The 19,749-nt window shown below is 43.1% G+C and overlaps 1 protein-coding gene across 1 annotated transcript in view; it reads left to right on the top strand.

The window, feature by feature from the left end:
* Positions 1–19,749, top strand: part of LOC310772708 (kalirin-like) — a 141,042-nt gene that overhangs the window by 29,009 nt on the left and 92,284 nt on the right. The window contains exons 13-16 of the mRNA XM_083632583.1: positions 7,892–7,944; positions 11,718–11,865; positions 14,195–14,352; positions 15,033–15,130. Of these exons, the coding sequence (XP_083488709.1) occupies positions 7,892–7,944; positions 11,718–11,865; positions 14,195–14,352; positions 15,033–15,130 (457 nt within the window). The remainder of the gene's footprint in view (positions 1–7,891; positions 7,945–11,717; positions 11,866–14,194; positions 14,353–15,032; positions 15,131–19,749) is intronic.

Raw genomic sequence — 19,749 nt, forward strand, 5'->3', positions numbered from 1 at the left:
TGCCTGTTTTCAGACAAACTATTTTAATTACGACAATAAGTCTCTTCAGCAGATGATGTTTGAAATGTGACCCCCTCCCCAATCCTTTACATTTGGTTTTAATGACTTTCTCCTTAGACTAGATGGCTCCCTGGGGTGCATTTCAAGCTTACAGCGTTTTCAATGTACAGACTTTGTGGTTTTGTGACATGTCTGTGATCAAGACTTCATGGAGGATGGCTAGACCTCCCAGTTCACTAGTGTGTGGAGGCTGGCAAGACCTCTAGATGGAACAGTAACAGTCAACATTGTTTACATACTTCAAATGCACCCAAGGACAGTCTTGTCCTAAAAAGTCATTGTCTTAATTCATAGACAAAATTTTGAACCCTCTTCCCGTCTCCTAGTGTAAATTTCGCTATGTGTAGCTCATCTCAAACGGAAAAATGTTGGTGTATTTTACCTGGGTTCGTGTTAGTTCCTTTATAGAGATAACGGAGGGAATTCTCAAGTTAATCAACAAAGCCTCCATTTATGCAAATTTGTCAACTAAGCAAACTCATCGTATGTCTGTTAGTCTCCTATGAGTTTCTGCAAACTTTCTATTCAGTGAGTATTACTATCTATATAATGTGCAGAATTCAGTGTTCCCCACCGTTGTAATTAATTTCCCGGTTAAATCTATTTTATTTTCCATAACTTATTATATGTGACAATGTGTTTCTGCTGAGACTTAACCGAGCCACACAGGAAACGGACACAGGGGACCCACGAAGCACTGTGTGTTCATCTTTTTACCCATGCACTCCACAATTCACCAAATGATACAACACTCAACTCCATTCAGCCAACAAAGTAAACCGTGCCTCCAGTTTTAGCAGCATAGTCCCCAATGAGGACAACAAACGCCGGAGGCACAGGGGCGACCGTGCCTGATCAGTTAGCAGCTGATGCTCTCACATGGGGCGGGAACTTCGATCACTGAAAGCCGCGTTCCCCCTTGTCGATCTAAACTAATCAACCCACTATCAATACTCAACCCCATTCCTCCTCCATTCAACAATGACCGATCAGCCCGCATTAATCAGCACTGATCAACTCCCACTCCATTCACTCCTCAACCAATCAATCATTACAACACAATAACAATCACACATGATTATTCACACGCTGCAACCCCATTCCTTTCGCTCTCTCAAACACTCCGTTTCCTTATTCTCAAACATGCTGCTGCCTCTCTCCTGTGCCTGTACAACCGTGCCTGTTCTCTGCCTCCACCAGCAAAACTACACCACGTCATTCTGTAGGCACTTCCGCCATCAGGAACTCCACACCCGCTACTCTCTAGTTGCCTTCTTTGCTCACATCACAGATACACGCACGCGCATCCTCGTCCATCTTGACCCCGCCTATACAATCAACATCCGGGGTATGTCAGCCGGAGAATGTAACACCGTTTCTCGATTAGCGCTTTTCGCTACTTTACCCGACGGACTTAAAATATAATTTAGTTCGTTATTATTGTTTACCCGACGGACTTAAAATATAATTCAGTTCGTTATTATTTAACTTGTTGCATAGTTCATGCTAAATGGCTAACTGCTTTAGCATCACACGACCTGTCTGTTTGCATAGTTACTCGCCATCCGCACAGGGCGCATAATCGCGTATATTGACTGTTCGATATGTCTACGCTTAAACCATTTTTTCAGTATGACCCAGATCGTTACTAATAAGGCAATTAGGATAGGGTTTATCACCCCCATCGCCACCAAAAATCTCCCAGACTGGAGCAGAACATCTGTTGTAAGGACCGGTTCAATAACCACTACCCTCGTTCCGTTGCTAATCGCTTCTTTTAAAAGGGGAATCTCTATTATGACATGGCAAAAATACTGTCCGCTGTGCCCGTATCTAACATTTGATAACGTGTAATTAGAAGTAATTACACCCGCCTCCCCTTGACTCTGCTTCACAGAGTTGTTATACACTTCAGTGGAAAGTCTGTGTTGGCAGTATCCTGGAGTTCCCACTCTGTTAAAACACCAATTTACCCTAACTTTACGCTCGGCTTTAAAACTACATCCCAGAGTAAAATACGACCCAAACGGAATTTTCACCTCCCCCGACGGATTATCCAGAATATGCAGTGTAGGATCTGACATAGATATGATCGTTACTATTAGCAACAGCAGAATTGAGCGTTTCTGCCACATTTCTATTTTTAGCATATCAGAGGCGATCTGTCATACTCCTATTCCTCCTAATTTTGTTTGAGTTCTAATTTATATGGCTAAACAGGGCATTCAAATTATTTTATTTAAACTCGCTCCGGTTTCTATCAAAAATCTCAAAGTTCACTGTCAATAGTACAGTATTTCTCAATGAACCTATTCTCAACTCTCTATAACCACATCAAAGGTCGCCACAAGAGCCACGCTTGCCGCAGCCGCTTCCTTCTGAGAACACTACACCCGCTGTTATATGTCCCTTCAAGAACAACTTACTTTCACTTCTAATGTCTTCCTATAATACAATGAAGCGCCGGGAGAATCAGTAGTTCTATTAATGAAAACTCTATATCCATCCAATTTGAAAGTTCGACTATTTTGCAGTAAAACCTCTCTATTGAATGTGTTTCAAAATAGCCGATTACCGTGGCATTCTCGCAATGAATAATACTCCACACATGCCACCCTGTTATTGTGGTTTCTAAAACTCCCCCTATTTTAATAAAAATTATCAAGGCAGGCATATAAAATCACTTCACCCCCGTCAATTGTCAGTTTTACTCTGACAAGGCGTCCCTTGTCAGAATCGAACTGTCACTTTGAGCCCAACTGCACTCCCTCTCCAAATCCAGGAGTGTGGCTAATTACACAATTTATTTATCCCTCTATGTTATACAGAAAATGTACTTCAATCTCCCTGCGGTTTTGATCCTAAATCTAACGAGTTTTTTCCTCGTTCATCTTGCTTCAGTCCAGACACACAAGCAATGGAATCCTATTGTCTATACCAGGACTATTATCGGACTATCGGACTATCGGACCTTCGGACTATCGGACCTTCGGACCATCGGACTATCGGACCTTCGGACTATCGGACCATCGGACTGTCGGACCTTCGGACTGTCGGACCTTCGGACTGTCGGACCTTCGGACTGTCTCAGTTGTTCCACCCTCTCTACAATCCTGTTTTCCCCTAGATCCCGGAACGATATATCTAAATACTATGAGGTATAGGAAATACTTATAAAATTAAACTTAGAAGAATTTAAAAAAAATATTTTCTGACACTACTGTAAGGAACAAATTATTTTGACTCAATCGTTCTACTCTTTGTACTATTCTATTTCCCCCTAGATTTTGGCACAATATATCTTCTGTTATGAGGTATGTGAAATAATTATTAAAAATAAATTTGGATGAATTCTAAATTTTAATAAAATTTTATTTTTATGAGTGTAGACGCCACGCCGTACTCTAAGAGAGGAGTCTTGGGCCTTTTCACAGATGCCAGCTCCCGTCAAGGGATTCCCACCGTAGGGTATAAGCCACCGGTATGTACTGGTCAGAATCTGTTATTTCGGCTAGACTCCTAACTTAAGGTATCCAAGTGTGTGTGTGTGTGCTAAACTACTCACTCTACACACAGCAGCGTGCCAAATTTCACTTTCACATTCAAAAAAAAAACTTATGTCGTCATTTTTAAATGTACTCTCCTATTACCCCACATTCTCGCGCTTTAGGAAAAACAGCTCTAAATATTATCCTCTTTAAGAAATAATTACTAAGCACAGCTATTTATTTCTCCTGCCAGAGTTGTTTAGTTATCTTCCAGCTTCTGAGGACCTCTTCTGTGCCCTCCCTGGTCAAACCCTGCAACCTCTGGGCTTGACACACGCCAGTAATGAAAGTGATTTTGAGTCGCAATGCTCAGAACCTTAGTGTTCAATCAAGAAGCTTCTAGTGAGTTTACTGGTTACTGGCCGAGTTTCACACTTTGTTTCATACCTCGGTAACCAGCTCTCACCGCTCGATTGTATAGGGTTTTAGAACCATCCAGAAATGCTTTCCAGGATGTTCTCCCAAACACTGTGACCGTGCAACACCGATAGTCACTCGTTAGCGTGTGCTAACAGTTCTTTTAAATATCACTTTCAATTACACACAGTTTCAGAGTCAGTGCTAACTTAGAGCACTATCAACAGACTTCTGAAATCCCTCCACAGTAATTGGTTAGACAAATACAGTTTTACAGATGATCAGAAAAACGTTTCTAGTGCTTGATCATCTTCCAAGCCCTTAGCCAGGTCAAACCCCCACACTTTCCCGTGAAACTGTCCCTATGTCCCTAGCGTTTGATTGTCTTTCAAGCCCGTAGCTTGGTCAAACCCCCGCGCTATCCTGGAACTATTCCTAGTGTTTGATTGTCTTTCAAGCCCGTAGCTTGGTCAAACCCCCGCACTATCCCTGGAATATTAGGCTATTACTCCTACTCAGTTAGGTAAAAATGTCCTATATATAATTTATTCTCCAGATTTAATGTCGGCAATTCACACTCCTACCTTCAATCAATCCTCTGAGCATCAGACCGATTTACATATGCCAAAGTGCAGACTTCAATATAATAGGCTCCGCTTACCTTGGACGAGGCGGCCACCCTTGTCAGAGGTCTGATGCCCAAAGAAAGATCGAAGTCTCTCCTACTCAGAGAACGTCGGCGTCACCAACTATTAGAAATTAGCAAAGTTGACCAATCAATTAGATGGAAAAAGGATTGCAATCAAAGATGACTCAATTTCCCGTGTTCGTTAATTCTGGTGGAGAGTGAAAGTGAAAAGAGAACAAACGACAACAAGTCTGGACTGAATTCAGGTCTCCTCCGATGAAGAAGCAATCTTTATTTCATCAAGCAGTGGTTTATATACAATCAAATTAGAGGCTGGATCTTAATAGGGGAGTTTCCATGTGTGGGTATGCAGATTGCCAATTTCGCTATTCTCATTGGGTGCTTATCTTCCTGGGGGGTGTGCAAACAGGTGGCTCAAACTGTGTACGTGCACATACATACATATGCACACAGAACGTCCTGCGCACACACATACACGCACACACTCAGAGAACATCCTGTGCACACACCTACACACACACATTCAGCATCTCATACGTCACAGGCGTCAGCTCTCAAAATGCATATCATGCGTCACAGGCGTATAACGAAACTAGTGGAAAAACCCTGTGGTTAAACCATGCATGCTTAACCTCTGTTCTTTATGTCTTCATGGGGACTAAAAGACGGCACCTTAACCACAACGCCTTTACTGAGACGAGAGACGACGCAACACCTCTTAACCACAATAGGCATGGAAATAAACGTCCATCTTACTTTTAGATAACTGAACTGTCGACACTTTTGTGTGTGACCTCAGCAGAAATGTCAAATGGGGACAGGGGACCTGTCTGCAAACCATTTTCCCCTCCTGCTTTTATGAGGAGGAACTTTGACCTTAAGGAAACTTGGATCAATTCCAACACTACCCTCTGACCCTAACTCAATACACATGTACCATCGGACCTCTTTTTCCTTTTTTCCATTTCCTTCGTTTCTTTTTCTTTTTATCTTCTTTTTTCTCTTTTTTCTCCTACCTCTAACCTTTTCCCTTTCCTTTTTCCATCCCCCCCTTTTCCCTTGTTCTTCTACCCCTTCATTTTCTTTTTTCTTCTGTTTTCCTTTTCTTCTTTTCACCCTTTTTTCTTCTTCTTCAGAGTTATCTGTTTTAGCTCTGACCTAACGAATCGATAATGAAATTCGTTGCCAACTAATTTAATAATCGATTTTTATCGATTTTATCGATTAGTTGTTGCAGCCCTAAAAAAGTCGTACATTTAACTTGTTGAAACCTGCAGAAACCATGCACACAGGTACCCTCTGACCCTAACCCCACATAGGTTGTACGCTGCCTTCATTTGGGGTCGTGTTTATGACATGAGTCCATATGAACGCCCCCCTCATGTGGTATCCACGGCTTGGTAAAGTTAACATTTTCTGAAAGCTCCGAGTTCACCATCTCGTGTACATGAGTTCACGAGTTCCATTTGAATGCAGCAATAGATTTCTGTTGACATCACACAACTGTGGCGGCGGCGCTATCTTAAAGGACCAGTTTGAAACAAGCCCCCTATTTGCTGCATAATTGGAAATAGAGTGGAACACTAGAGTCCAGCAAACGTTAATATGTCAAAAATTAGATATCACATCGTTTATATGTTGACATTGTGAGTGAGAGCAGAAGTGGCTGAAGGTTTTTATCGTATTACTTATCTATGTAGTGTTAAAGTTGTGTGAACTGTCACAGTTTTAAAATGTGTGAATTTAGTGGAAAGTGCAGCCTGGAAAGTCAGCTATTGTGACATCACACACTCAATGCTGGCTCCATAGGATCCCATTATAAAGGTTGAAAAAAGTGTAAAACTTAAACTGTGTTTTCTAAAAAAGTACACCAGATATCAAAAAGCTGAATGAGAGTAAGAAAGTACTAAACAGGTCAAAAAGTTTGAATGTAGTTTGTATTACAAAGTATGAGGGCATGGATTGAACAGTCCTCCCATAGACTTACATTGTAAAAACATGTACTAAAAAGTTGTGTGCTGCATTCGGTCCTCAAGATGGCCGCCACAACAACAATGGCACATGACTGACATGAATAACAGCCTAACAGCCTGACCCCTCTGACCCCTCACACTAACCTCTAACCTGACCCCATGACTAGGGATGCACGATATATCCATCAGATAAATTACCATTACTAGATTATCAGGACGCTGCCCGGCCTTCAAATCTAGTTTGCTGGGACTGGTATTTTGTTGTGTGTGTAAGGTATCGATATCAGTATCGATATGTGCGTGTCCAAATTACATGAAATGCGCCACTGCACTCAGTCGGGTTCCCAGCAGCGCACTCGCCCAGTTTGAAGTCGATCTAACGAATAGTTCTTGAGATAAACCACTTTTTGTTTGCCAGTAGGTGGCGCTATGCAGAATTGCATGAAATTCTGCACTGCACTCTATCAGGTCCCCCTAAGCGCACTCCCCAAGTTTTTTGTATTTAACTATTTTCTTTTGACCAAACTACACCCACTAGCTGCTAGCTACATGAAACTAGCAGCAGCAAGCTAGCAGGTGTAGTTCTGTCGGAAATAACTGCTCACAACAAGTCTGTGGATTATCTTGAGTAACTTGGTCATGATTTCTGGAAAGAGACAGAGTTTTTCAATTGTATTTTTTTGGCGCTTTGAGCACCATCGAGTGCCATCCAGTTGCATTGTAGGCTATTGGAGAGAAGGCAGGAATATCTATGGCTGATATCTCCAAAACGCAGACTATTAACACAAAACAATCTAGATGGATAAATAGCATTACAGGTGAAAGGGAAAATATGTATTTTAGATTTTAGGGTGAGCATAACAGTCTGCCTTTTGTCATTGTGTTTTATCTGCAGACTAAGCAGCCATAGGCTTTCATTTCTATAAAAGCCTTTGTTTATTTCTTGTTTTGAGTGATAGACTTTACAAAAAAAAAAAAAAGTTAACATTTGAAGAGTCAGAACTCTTTGTTTTGTGTTAACAATAGTGAGTCAGTTAGATTTGGTTAGATCAGAGCTATGGAATATTACATCATCCATCTTTGCTCACTACAGCTTAGCCTTTCTTACCCTCAGGTACATAAACTACAGGTTAAGAACTTATTTTTCAAATACAAAAATGTGAAATTATTATCGCTTATCGTATCGGTTATCGGTCATGAGAAGCAGATATTTATTGGTTATTGTATCGGCTGAAAAACTCCATATCGTGCAACCCTACCCGTGACCCCTGACCCCTCACACTAACCTCTAACCTGACCCACAGGAAGCTGCCATGAGTGTCATCCGGGAAGGAGAAGACCTCATCCTGCAGCTCAGGTACACTAACCTCTACCAAAGTCACACCTTCTTCTGGGTCAGTCATACGAACAACAGGATTTCATCCACCATGCATTTTTCCATCTGCATTAACACGGACCAGAAATAAAAAAATTAAAATGTAGATTTTTTTTTAATCAAATTTATTTTATTTATTTTTGGTAAGTAAGTAAAATGTTCTATGGTCTCTCCTGATTCTAAATATAGCTGAATCGCTTGGTTTGACCAAGTTAGTACTACTATTTTTATAAGCATTTTACGAAATGTCTTTGGGAAAATAAATGACGGATGAAATCCCTTGGTTCGTATGCCTACACTGGAAGTGGGTGTGGCATTGGCTCGCTATAATCACCTCACAGGTGGCCATGGTGGCCCACGGGGAGTCTGTGTATATGAAGTATTTGGTGTGTTTGTTTCAGACCTCAGACAGCTCAGTTGTTAAAGGTTTGGGTGTGTTTGTTTCAGACCTCAGGCAGCTCAGAAAGGTTTGGGTGTGTTTGTTTCAGACCTCGGGCAGCTCAGTGGTTAAAGGTTTGGGTGTGTTTGTTTCAGACCTCAGGCAGCTCAGTGCTTAAAGGTTTGGGTGTGTTTGTTTCAGACCTCAGGCAGCTCAGTGCTTAAAGGTTTGGGTGTGTTTGTTTCAGACCTCAGGCAGCTCAGTGGTTAAAGGTTTGGGTGTGTTTGTTTCAGACCTCAGGCAGCTCAGTGGTTAAAGGTTTGGGTGTGTTTGTTTCAGACCTCGGGCAGCTCAGTGCTTAAAGGTTTGGGTGTGTTTGTTTCAGACCTCAGGCAGCTCAGTGCTTAAAGGTTTGGGTGTGTTTGTTTCAGACCTCAGGCAGTTCAGTGGTTAAAGGTTTGGGTGTGTTTGTTTCAGACCTCAGGCAGCTCAGTGCTTAAAGGTTTGGGTGTGTTTGTTTCAGACCTCAGGCAGCTCAGTGGTTAAAGGTTTGGGTGTGTTTGTTTCAGACCTCAGGCAGCTCAGTGCTTAAAGGTTTGGGTGTGTTTGTTTCAGACCTCAGGCAGCTCAGTGCTTAAAGGTTTGGGTGTGTTTGTTTCAGACCTCAGGCAGCTCAGTGGTTAAAGGTTTGGGTGTGTTTGTTTCAGACCTCAGGCAGCTCAGTGGTTAAAGGTTTGGGTGTGTTTGTTTCAGACCTCAGTCAGCTCAGTGGTTAAAGGTTTGGGTGTGTTTGTTTCAGACCTCAGGCAGCTCAGTGGTTAAAGGTTTGGGTGTGTTTGTTTCAGACCTCAGGCAGCTCAGTGGTTAAAGGTTTGGGTGTGTTTGTTTCAGACCTCAGGCAGCTCAGTGGTTAAAGGTTTGGGTGTGTTTGTTTCAGACCTCAGGCAGCTCAGTGGTTAAAGGTTTGGGTGTGTTTGTTTCAGACCTCAGTCAGCTCAGTGGTTAAAAGTTTGGGTGTGTTTGTTTCAGACCTCAGGCAGCTCAGTGGTTAAAGGAGAATTCCGGTCTTTTACAACCTGGACCTTATTTCCAGCTTTAATTATGATTTTTAACTCACTCTGATTTTTTTTTTTTATAGATCAACAACAACATTATTATGCGCCGAGCAGTGGCTTGGAACAGAGGAGATAATGGCTTGTATAATGTGTGTACGTCCTGTAAATAGCTTATTTAATGACATGCAGCGGCTCATATCCTTATTATATCATATAGACAATGAGAAAATGAACGCTGTATTTACCTTGGTACAGCATGTTCACCCTGTCTCTGTCTGCTGTCTGTCACATTGGTAGAGATAGCAGCTCCTGTTCCCCCTGCTCCTCAATTTGTAATCCTAATGACGTTAGTCTGGACCGGCTCAAATATCGAATTCAAATGCATCATCTATATTCTCGAAATCTGATAAATATCCAGCCATCCTCCCGGTGTTGACCATGTCATGGACTCATGGCTTGACTGCTCTGAGCTCTCAACTTTCACTGATGTGATGTCAGGTCCCCGGATGGAAAACAGAGCAATAGAGACATGTCTGGGAACGCCCACAAAATGTTATACGGCTGGCGCGCGAGTGGGGTAAAACCGCCCATATATCTCAATAGGCTGACTCACCAAAGGAAGGTCCTGCTGGTCTCTAAACTACAGGTTTGGGGGATTCTAGAGCAGAAGACAAGACGTCTGTTCTGATGTGCGTTTACTGCAGTGGTTAAATCCCCAATCGTGTCTGTCTGGGCTGGGCTAGCAGCTAAATTCTAACTTTGCTGAATGGATAGAACGGGGGATTTACCCCACCCTGACCACGCCCCGAGCCAGCTAACGCAGCGTCTATGACGAGACATCGCCTCAACCGATGGATGGCTGGCAGAGATAAATAGAACCGGTCACATTTATGTCAGTATCATATAATAAGGATATGAGCTGCAGCGTGTCAGAAAATTTACAGGACGTAAAAAAACACATTACGCATGCCCCTATTTCCTCTGTTCCAACCTGCTGCTCGGCACATAATAATGTTGTTGTTGTTGATCTATATCACAAGTGTTACAGTGGGGTGTTTGTTTCAGGCCTCAGGGCAGCTCAGTGGTTACAGTGTTTGGGTGTGTTTGTTTCAGACCTGCAGTGGTGTATTTGGGTGTGTTTGTTTCAGGCCTCAGGGCAGCTCAGTGGTGTATTATAAAGTCTTTGGGTGTGTTTGTTTGAGACCTCAAGGCAGCTCAGTGGTTAATGGTTTGGGTGTGTTTGTTTCAGGCTTCAGGGCTGCTCAGTGGTTAACGCTTTGGGTGTGTTTGTTTCAGACCCCAGGGCACCTCAGTGATTAAGGGTTTGGGTGTTTTTGTTTCAGACCTCAGGACGGCTCAGTGATTACAGTGTTTGGGTGTGTTTGTTTCAGACCTCAAGGCAGGTCAGTGGATAAAGACTTTGGATGTGTTTGTTTCAGGCCTTAGGGCAGCTCAATGGATAAAGTATTTGGCTGTGTTTGTTTCAGACCTCAGGGCAGCTCAGTGGTTACAGTGGGGTGTCTTTGTTTCAGACCTCAGGGCAGCTCAGTGGTTACAGTGTTTGGGTACATTTGTTTCAGACCCCAGGGCAGCTCAGTGGGTACAGTGTTGGGTGCGTTTGTCTCAGACCCTAGGGCAGCTCAGTGGTTACAGTGTTTGGGTGTGTTTGTTTCAGACCTGCAGTGGTGTATTTGGGTGTGTTTGTTTCAGGCCTCAGGGCAGCTCAGTGGTGTATTATAAAGTCTTTGGGTGTGTTTGTTTGAGACCTCAAGGCAGCTCAGTGGTTAATGGTTTGGGTATGTTTGTTTCAGGCTTCAGGGCTGCTCAGTGGTTAACGCTTTGGGTGTGTTTGTTTCAGACCTCAGGGCAGCTCAATGGTTAAAGGTTTGGGTGTGTTTGTTTCAGACCTCAGGGCAGCTCAGTGGTTAAATGTTTCGGTGTGTTTGTTTGTTTGTTAAATGTTTGGTTTGGGACCTCAGGGCAGCTTTAGGGCTCAGTGGTTAACGCTTTGGGTGTGTTTGTTTTGAGACCTCAGGGCAGCTCAGTGGTTAAAGTTGTTTTGGGTGCGTTTGTTTCAGACCTCAGGGCAGCTCAGTGGTTAAAGTTTTGGGTGCGTTTGTTTCAGACCTCAGGGCAGCTCAGTGGTTAAATGTTTGGGTCTGTTTGTTTGTTTGTTAAATGTTTGGTTTGGGACCTCAGGGCAGCTTCAGGGCTGTTGCAGGCCTCAGGGCAGCTCAGTGATGAAAGGTTTGGGTGTGTTGGTTTCAGGCCTCAGGGCAGCTCAGTGGTGTATATAAAGTCTTTGGTTGTGTTTGTTTCAGACCTCAGGGCAGCTCAGTGGCCCATGTGGAGGCGGTGCTGCAGCAGCTGGAGGAGGCCCAGGCTCAGCTGGAGGAGCAGGTCCACCAGAGGAAGATCAGACTGGACGTCTACCTGCAGCTCCGCATCCTGCAACAGTGCACGCTGGAGGTGTGTGTGTGTGTGTATATGTGTGTGTTAGAGCTGGGGTACCGGACCCGAGCCCGTCGGGACCTGTGCTGGAGTTGTTATTTACCACCTTACTGACAGCACCAGAACACAGCACCAGTGTTGCGCAACACTGAAACTGAAAATAAGATGCGTGAAAGAAAACGTTATCATCGAAGGGTTACCGAACGTTACCGAAAACAATGCTGGGAAATCGATGGTATGGAAGCATTTTCCACCATGTTTGATTACTGGTATGTAAAGAGTTCTGTTGACAACGGCTACAGCGTTCTTCACTTGTTAACACCAGTTAACGTTACTTCCAGCTGAGGTCAAGAGTTGAAACATATTCTAATCTGTCAATGGTAAGACTGAAATCTGCTAACAAACAACAGACGGACAAACGGCACCGAAAACATGATCTTTTTGGCCGATGTAAAAATAGAGAGAGAGAAATACTATCCACACTGCATTCAATTTTTGTTTTATGGTACGTAAAATACATTTGTGATCAAAAATGTATTAATGCGTAAGGCTGGGTAATTTTTCGATATCGATACCAATACGATACCTTGACTTCGATCATTGCAAATAGTTTTCAGTGCAAAATGGAGAGTTGCAAATCCATGTTTAATGCTCACTGCTGCAATGGAACGTTATTCTTGAAAACTGACGAAACGGCTCCACTTCATGCATGGAAGACATGAGCATTCACTGACTAGCCTATCAATATAGCCTTAATGGCACAAAGTGAATCGCATTGACATTCAACAAACTATCATGACATCAGCGTTTGTTAACGAGTTGCTAAAAATACATAATGGGCGATAACTGTCTGCTATTAACGTTCATGCATATTAATTCATCGCTTGCGCATAACATTACTAATTAATTAAACGATCTACAACTCACGGCCAGATGCATCGATTTCCTCCATTCCCAACTGCTGCAAAGAAAACAGGTCTTTTTTTTAATAGGGATTCACTGGGTTATTGCATTGTGCGGTATTGGCATCGAGCTTTAAATAGAGCCACACTTTTAGATTGTTTACATTGTTTCCGCACGCTGCCTGGGGTGCCTGCCTCTCTCAAATACAACACAGAACAAGCTCATCGGCTAAAGTGGACGTAACTTTTCCTGCATGCCTCTACATGACAGCCAATCATCAGCCTTATTAGAGCATGGTGTGCAAGCATGTTGCATGCTTATAGGCTCAATGACGCTGTTTTCTTCTATAGAAAATTGGTATAGAATTTTTTGTATAGAAAATTGGTATTGAATGAGTCATTCGATACCAATATCGAAACATGCCTGTCATTCGGAATGATTGATTCGGTGCCAGAAAAGTCTTCTGTTTGTGAATCCAAAAGTTTTGTTTGCGAATCCAGCATAGGTCCCTCCCACAAGATTCAGCTCAACAGCAAACAAAAGTTTTTGATCCTCAGTGTTTGTTTTTGTTTTTGATTGCAGTGTGGATAGTTTTGCTCTCAAACCTATTCTGCATGACAACACAAAAGTAACTCTGTATGTGTGTGTGACATTAGTACACACACACACATTAGTGTGAGTACTGCAGGAATGAGTCCGGAAGACCTGGATGTTAGCACTTTCCACTCTTACATGTAAAAGGCAATGGGATTTTTGTATGGGGATTTTAGTTAAACTACATTATCAGCCCACTATGTGGTCTTCAAATCTAGTTTGCTGGGACTCCGGCCCGAAATTCGAAAACAGTTCTTGAGACAAACCACTTTTTGTGTTTCAAGATAATATTCACAAATGAGGACCACTTTTATGATTTTCAAAACGTAAAGGCATTTTTTAATTTTTCCGATTTTTTTTTTGATTTTCAGAAAACGCTTCAAGTCAGATTATCTTGCTGAACGCAAAGTTTCCCGTTTCATAAACTTTTGTTGACCAGAGACCTTATTTCAAGCATTTAACCAAAATCCCATTACAAAAATCCCATTGAATTTGACATGTAATAAGTGCAGGGACTTCTGGTATTTCTGGTACCTTGCGGTACTCGATCTATATCCGTCTAAATATAGACTTTTTTTTATTTTTTTCAAATTCTAACCACAATCATTGCAGGACAAACCTGGTATGTTAAGTTTATGTATCTTATTCACGTATAGTGTACGTTGTGTGTGTGTGTGTGTGTGTGTGTGTGTGTGTGTGTGTGTCTGTGTCTGTGTCTGTGTCTGTGTGTGTGTGTGTGTTTGTCTCTGTGTCTGTGTGTGTGTGTTTGTCTCTGTGTCTGTTTGTGTGTGGGTGTGTGTGTGTGTGTGTGTGTGTGTGTGTGTGTGTGTGCGTTTGTTTATGTGTGTAGGTAACGGGCGAGCTGGATGCCTGGAAGCAGGACCTGCAGAAACAGGCTCAGGACTTCTCAGCAGAGAAGCTAGCAGCGCCGCGGCTAGCTAATGACGCTAACCAGGACAAGCAGCCAAGCCCCGAAGCGCTGACACTCGCTCAGCAGCGCATACACAGGTACGAACCAATATTCCAAAAATAATTTGATATGGGGATGCACCATTCCAGAGGTTAAGTTTGGGCAGTTATGGCAATCACTTATTTTGAGTATTGAATTGTGAGATAGAAGGAAGCTTCTGAGCAATTCTAAAGTACCAAATGTGAATTCCTCATCATAAAAAAACATGTGATTTGACAGTGACACCAAGATCATCCATATTCAAAATTCAAGATAATAAAATAAACAATCAAACTAGTCTACACAACTTTATTGCAGTTACAATTTGGCTGACATTACATTACATTACATTACGTCATTTGGCAGACGCTTTTATCCAAAGCGACTTACAATAACACTGACAGTCTGTGGCCACATTTTCTCTCTCTCTAAAATTCATGATGCCTCCACATCACATTCTTTTTGGAAGTTCTTTTCACTATAAGTCTACCAAATGAGATGCTTTCTATTTTGATGAAACTTTTTTACACCCCTATCGCTGATGTGAGGTGTTGAGGTGTTAAAATATATTGAAAAGGTCTTAAAAAAACACCTTAACAGGTATTGAATGTAAGGTTTCCTGCATATACCCTGCTTATATATTTATACAGTCTATGACTGACTGACTGACTGACGATTGATTGGTTAATTGATTGGTTGGTTGGTTGGTTGGTTGATTGATTGGTTGATTGGTCCACAGGCACATGGAGCGGAGGCTGGCGATGAACAACATGACGTATGAGGTCATCCAGCAAGGACACGACCTGCAACAATACATCACTGAGGTCCAGGCTTCAGGTATGACACGAAGACACGAGGAGAGGAGGAGAGGAGAGGAGAGGGGTAAAGGACGAGATGAGGACAGGAGACTAGGAGAGGATAGGAGGACAGAGGAGAGGAGACGAAGAGAGAAGAGATGAGGAGAGAGGATAGAGAGGGGAGGAAAGGAGGAGAGTAGAGGGAGAGGAGACGAGGAGAGGCGGGGAGGAAAGGATGAGAGGGGGAGAGGAGAGTAGAGGGAGAGGAGACGAGGAGAGGTGAGATAAGGAGAGAAGAGAGGGTGAGGAGAGGAGAGAAAATGGGGAAGATTGTAGAGAGAGAGAGAAGAGGATGGGGGAGGGGAAAGGGGGATGTGGTTACCATGGAAACTGCTCTCTGAAGCGCACAGCTGATCCCCATGGAAACCAACGTATTGAATTTACCATGGAGACGACACACACACATACACACACACACGCACACATGCAGACCCCTCCATATCATATGATGTCATAAAGCTGGGGTATGTTCAAACTGCGAAACGGTGTAGACCGTTTGCTACGGTTTCCGGGTTTACCGTCATGTTTCCTCCAAACGGTGTGCAACGGTGATTAACGGGCTTTGAGGTAACCTATGTTGTCTCTTGTTTGGTGGGCGTGTTAGAGGTGTTACCCAATCAGCAGCCAGGTGTATATAAACCCTGCCATTTAAAGAGGCAGTGTGCACAGTGGATCCAACAGATAGGTGCAACACAGTATTGCATGCAGTACTGCATACTGTAGCTGCTTTTTGTAGAAAAACCATATCACACAAATTATTGTCACACTTTATTGTATATAGGTGACGTAACTTCTATTTTATTGTGTTATGGTATATTCCTATGTCTCTTATAATGTTTCAATGTTTATATGTTTCCCTACCTGAGTGTGAGCAACTGCAGCATGACTCAATTTCCCCTCTGGGATCAATCAAGTTATTCTAATTCTGATTCTGATTAATCAAAGTAGTTTTTATACATCTACATGTTTGGAGGAGTTTGTGTAACAGCATAAAAAAATATATGAAGAAAAGAAAATAAGAAAAGAGAGGTGACTGCAGGTCAGACATTGCTTGTATTAGATGAGCCCAGCTTACATCAAACCCGTCTACCGTAAATTCCGGACTATAAGCCGCGGCTTTTTTCCCGTTTTTTGGGCTTTTTTGGCCCCTGCGGCTTATATAACGGTGCGGCTTATCTATGGATTTTTTCAAAAAAAAAAAAAAAAAAATCTCTCTTTTTTAGCACTCTTTCTAACTATAAATCCACTTCTGTTTTAATTTCCTCTCTTGCCCTCTTTTAACAACATAACATAACATAACATAACACAACACAGGTAAGCAGAAAGAAAAAGACGAAGCAATCACCGCCATGAATGAGGAAATGACTCACCTGCTGGAGGCTGGAGATACACGGCTTGGGCTAAACTTTTACTCCGTGAAACACTATCGATTAAGTCCGACATCGCTCAGAGGTTTGAGCAGCTTGAAAACAAGTTTGAAAACGTGCAGAAGTCCATCCACTCAATCACTAAATAAAATAAGGCAACCGTGAACAGAGTTTCTAATGCGGAAAAGCGCATCAGCGCACTGGAGGACAAAAACAACACAGTGAGTCCGAAAGTGGATAAAATGCAAAAACAAATCGAAACCCTGCACACGCAGGTTGATGACTTACCGTAAATTCCGGACTATAAGCCGCTGCTTTTTTCCCGTTTTTTGGCCTTTTTTGCCCCCTGCGGCTTATATAACGGTGCGTCTTATCTATGGATTTTTTCCAAAAAAAAAAAAAAAATCTCTCTTTTTTAGCACTCTTTCTAACTATAAATCCACTTCTGTTTTAATTTCCTCTCTTGCCCTCTTTTAACAACATAACATAACATAACACAACACAGGTAAGCAGAAAGAAAAAGACGAAGCAATCACGCCATGAATGAGGAAATGACTCACCTGCTGGAGGCTGGAGATACACGCTTGGGCTAAACTTTTACTCCGTGAAACACTATCGATTAAGTCCGACATCGCTCAGAGGTTTTGAGCAGCTTGAAAACAAGTTTGAAAACGTGCAGAAGTCCATCCACTCACTCACTAAAGAAACTAAGGCAACCGTGAACAGTTTATAATGCGGAAAAGCGCATCCGCGCACTGGAGGACAAAAACAACACAGTGAGTCCGAAAATGGATAAAATGCAAAATCGAAACCCTGCACACGCAGGTTGATGACTTAATCAGCAGGAGTAAAAGAAATAACATTCGCCTGATCAATGTAAAAGAGGAGCTGAGATTGGTGACATGGACGCTTTCGTGGCAAAATCCTGTGTTACATCCTGGACCTGAAGGAAGGCGAGAAACCACCAGAGGTGGACAGGGCACACCGGGCGCCTCGGCCACGTCCAGACCCCGGCCTGCCACCGAGGGCCATCTTCATCTGCCTACTCCGCTGGCCCGACCGTCAACTCATCCTCCAGGCTGCGGGGAAGAAGCCCCTCACCTGGGAGGGTACGCGCTTTTTCGTCCGGCAGGACCTCTCCGCGTTGGTGCAACAGAAACGCGCAACATACAACAGCATCATCGAGTCAATGGATATCGCTTTGGCGTACTGTACCCAGCGAGACTCGTCATAACCAGACCGGACTATCTTTAGCACTCTTTCTAACTATAAATCCACTTCTGTTTTAATTTCCTCTCTTGCCCTCTTTTCACCACACCGCGGACACTGTGTGCCCAGCGGCGGAACAAGAGCTCAAAGTGAAACTGCCGAATATCTTTTGAGTTGGACTGGTCAATAGTACTGTGAGTAACTAAAATAAAAAAATAAAAAACGGAATTCTCTCTTCTTTAGCACTCTTTCTAACTATAAATCCACTTCTGTTTTAATTTCCTCTCTTGCCCTCTTTTCACCACACCGCGGACACTGTGTGCACTGTAAAAAAAAAAAAAAAAATACCATTAAAACACCCGCGGCTTATAGTCCGGTGCGGCTTATATAAGAAAAAAATAGTCAACTTTGAAGGTGCGGCTTATACACCGGTGCGCCTTATAGTCCGGAATTTACGGTACTTTCAACTGTAATTTTGCCGTGATTTTCTCCATGATAAAGATTTTTTTTAGCCTTTCTCTCCATTGTGTTTACGGAGATGCGGGCAGACTGTCATGGCGGTGACTGTTTCCGGTATTTCCACTCTGGCTAGACAAAGAGATTAACAAAGAGAGAACAGACATAGAGAGAACAGTGCTGCAGTCATTATGCTGCAGTGGTATAATGAGTAGAACAAGCCGGTATTAACTTAGATTATTATCAATTTACGTTCGTTGGCGCAAATGATGACGTGTTGATACAGCACATGCCCATGTACGTTTTCATAGGACCTAAACATTGTACATTAGGAACAACTGACTGGAGGGGGGCTTTAACCAAAATCCCCATACAAAAATCCCTTTGACTTTTTGACGTAGGAACCAGGAAGTGCAGGGACTTCTGGGTAAGCCTACAAAAATACGTCATCCCTGCGTCATCCCTCTGAATCAAGTAGTGTAGTACCAGTCCGACTTATTCATGAGTTTCATGGTAAGCCAGTGGGCGCTTCCATGACACCCTCCCTCCCTGTTTCCAGCTTTCCAGTTTCCTGTTTCTGCCGAGGAGCGTTCATAGTGAAAGAGACTGAAAGAGAGTAGCCTCACGTGGTCAGACCCAACGACGCATTCCAGCAAGCTTCCAGCGACTTGCATTTACGTGCCAGCTGGCTACTGCGAGACTAGAAAGGGAGAGACTGCTAAAGCTCCATTCAATGAGCGAATATAAGAGTTCTGGTCGCGAACACTAGCGAATCTAAGAGTTCCGGTTTGGACGTTTAGCCATCAAAATAAAAGCGCCCGCTACGCAACCACATACTATTTTTAGCCATTTTGGCTAAAATAAGCCCGGCTACCGCTGAGAATCAAGGGATAGGTCAAAGTCCAGGAAAAAGGTGAATACTCCCACCACTTATAGTCTGCGTTCGTAAATAGTACTCAGAGCGGCTAGAGCGCACTCCGGCACAAACAGGATCGTTCGTAAATTCTGAGCACTGTTGGAATACAGTGTTGGGTTATTCAGAGCGCGACACTCTTGGAGTGGCAGAGTGCACTCTGAAGACTCTGTGTCTGTGTGGCCGGAGCAGCAGAGCGCCAGGAGGAGCAAATGAACAGCCAACATGGCAGCGGGAGTCATAGCGAAATGCCATTCGATAGCAAGTCTTTGGGTTATATAACTGAGTTGACAGTTCGTTGACATCTTTGGCTCTAGGTGCTCATTGTTGTGTTGTTTCTGCCCTGCGCTTCCCAGAGATCGCCTGTCAATCAAACAGCAATCAAACAGACTGATGTCTTTTTCCTTGACCCGTTCGTTAATTCATTCAGAAGGAGCACACACTCTGCTTCTTTCTCCACTCGCACACTCATTTTTGCGCAGAGCGTCAGATTGAATTTACGAACACACCCTAGCCTCACCTTTATGATATCACTGATGATGTCACAGTGTGTGTGTGTGTGTGTGTGTGTGTGTGTGCGTGTGCATGCAGGTATGGAGCTGTCTGAAGGAGAGGGAGGCCTCTCCTCTCAGGTGGAGGAGCTGCAGCGCCTCC

The sequence above is a fragment of the Poromitra crassiceps genome, assembly GCF_964638095.1.
Source record: "Poromitra crassiceps genome assembly, chromosome: 3".
NCBI classification, from domain to species: domain Eukaryota; kingdom Metazoa; phylum Chordata; class Actinopteri; order Beryciformes; family Melamphaidae; genus Poromitra; species Poromitra crassiceps.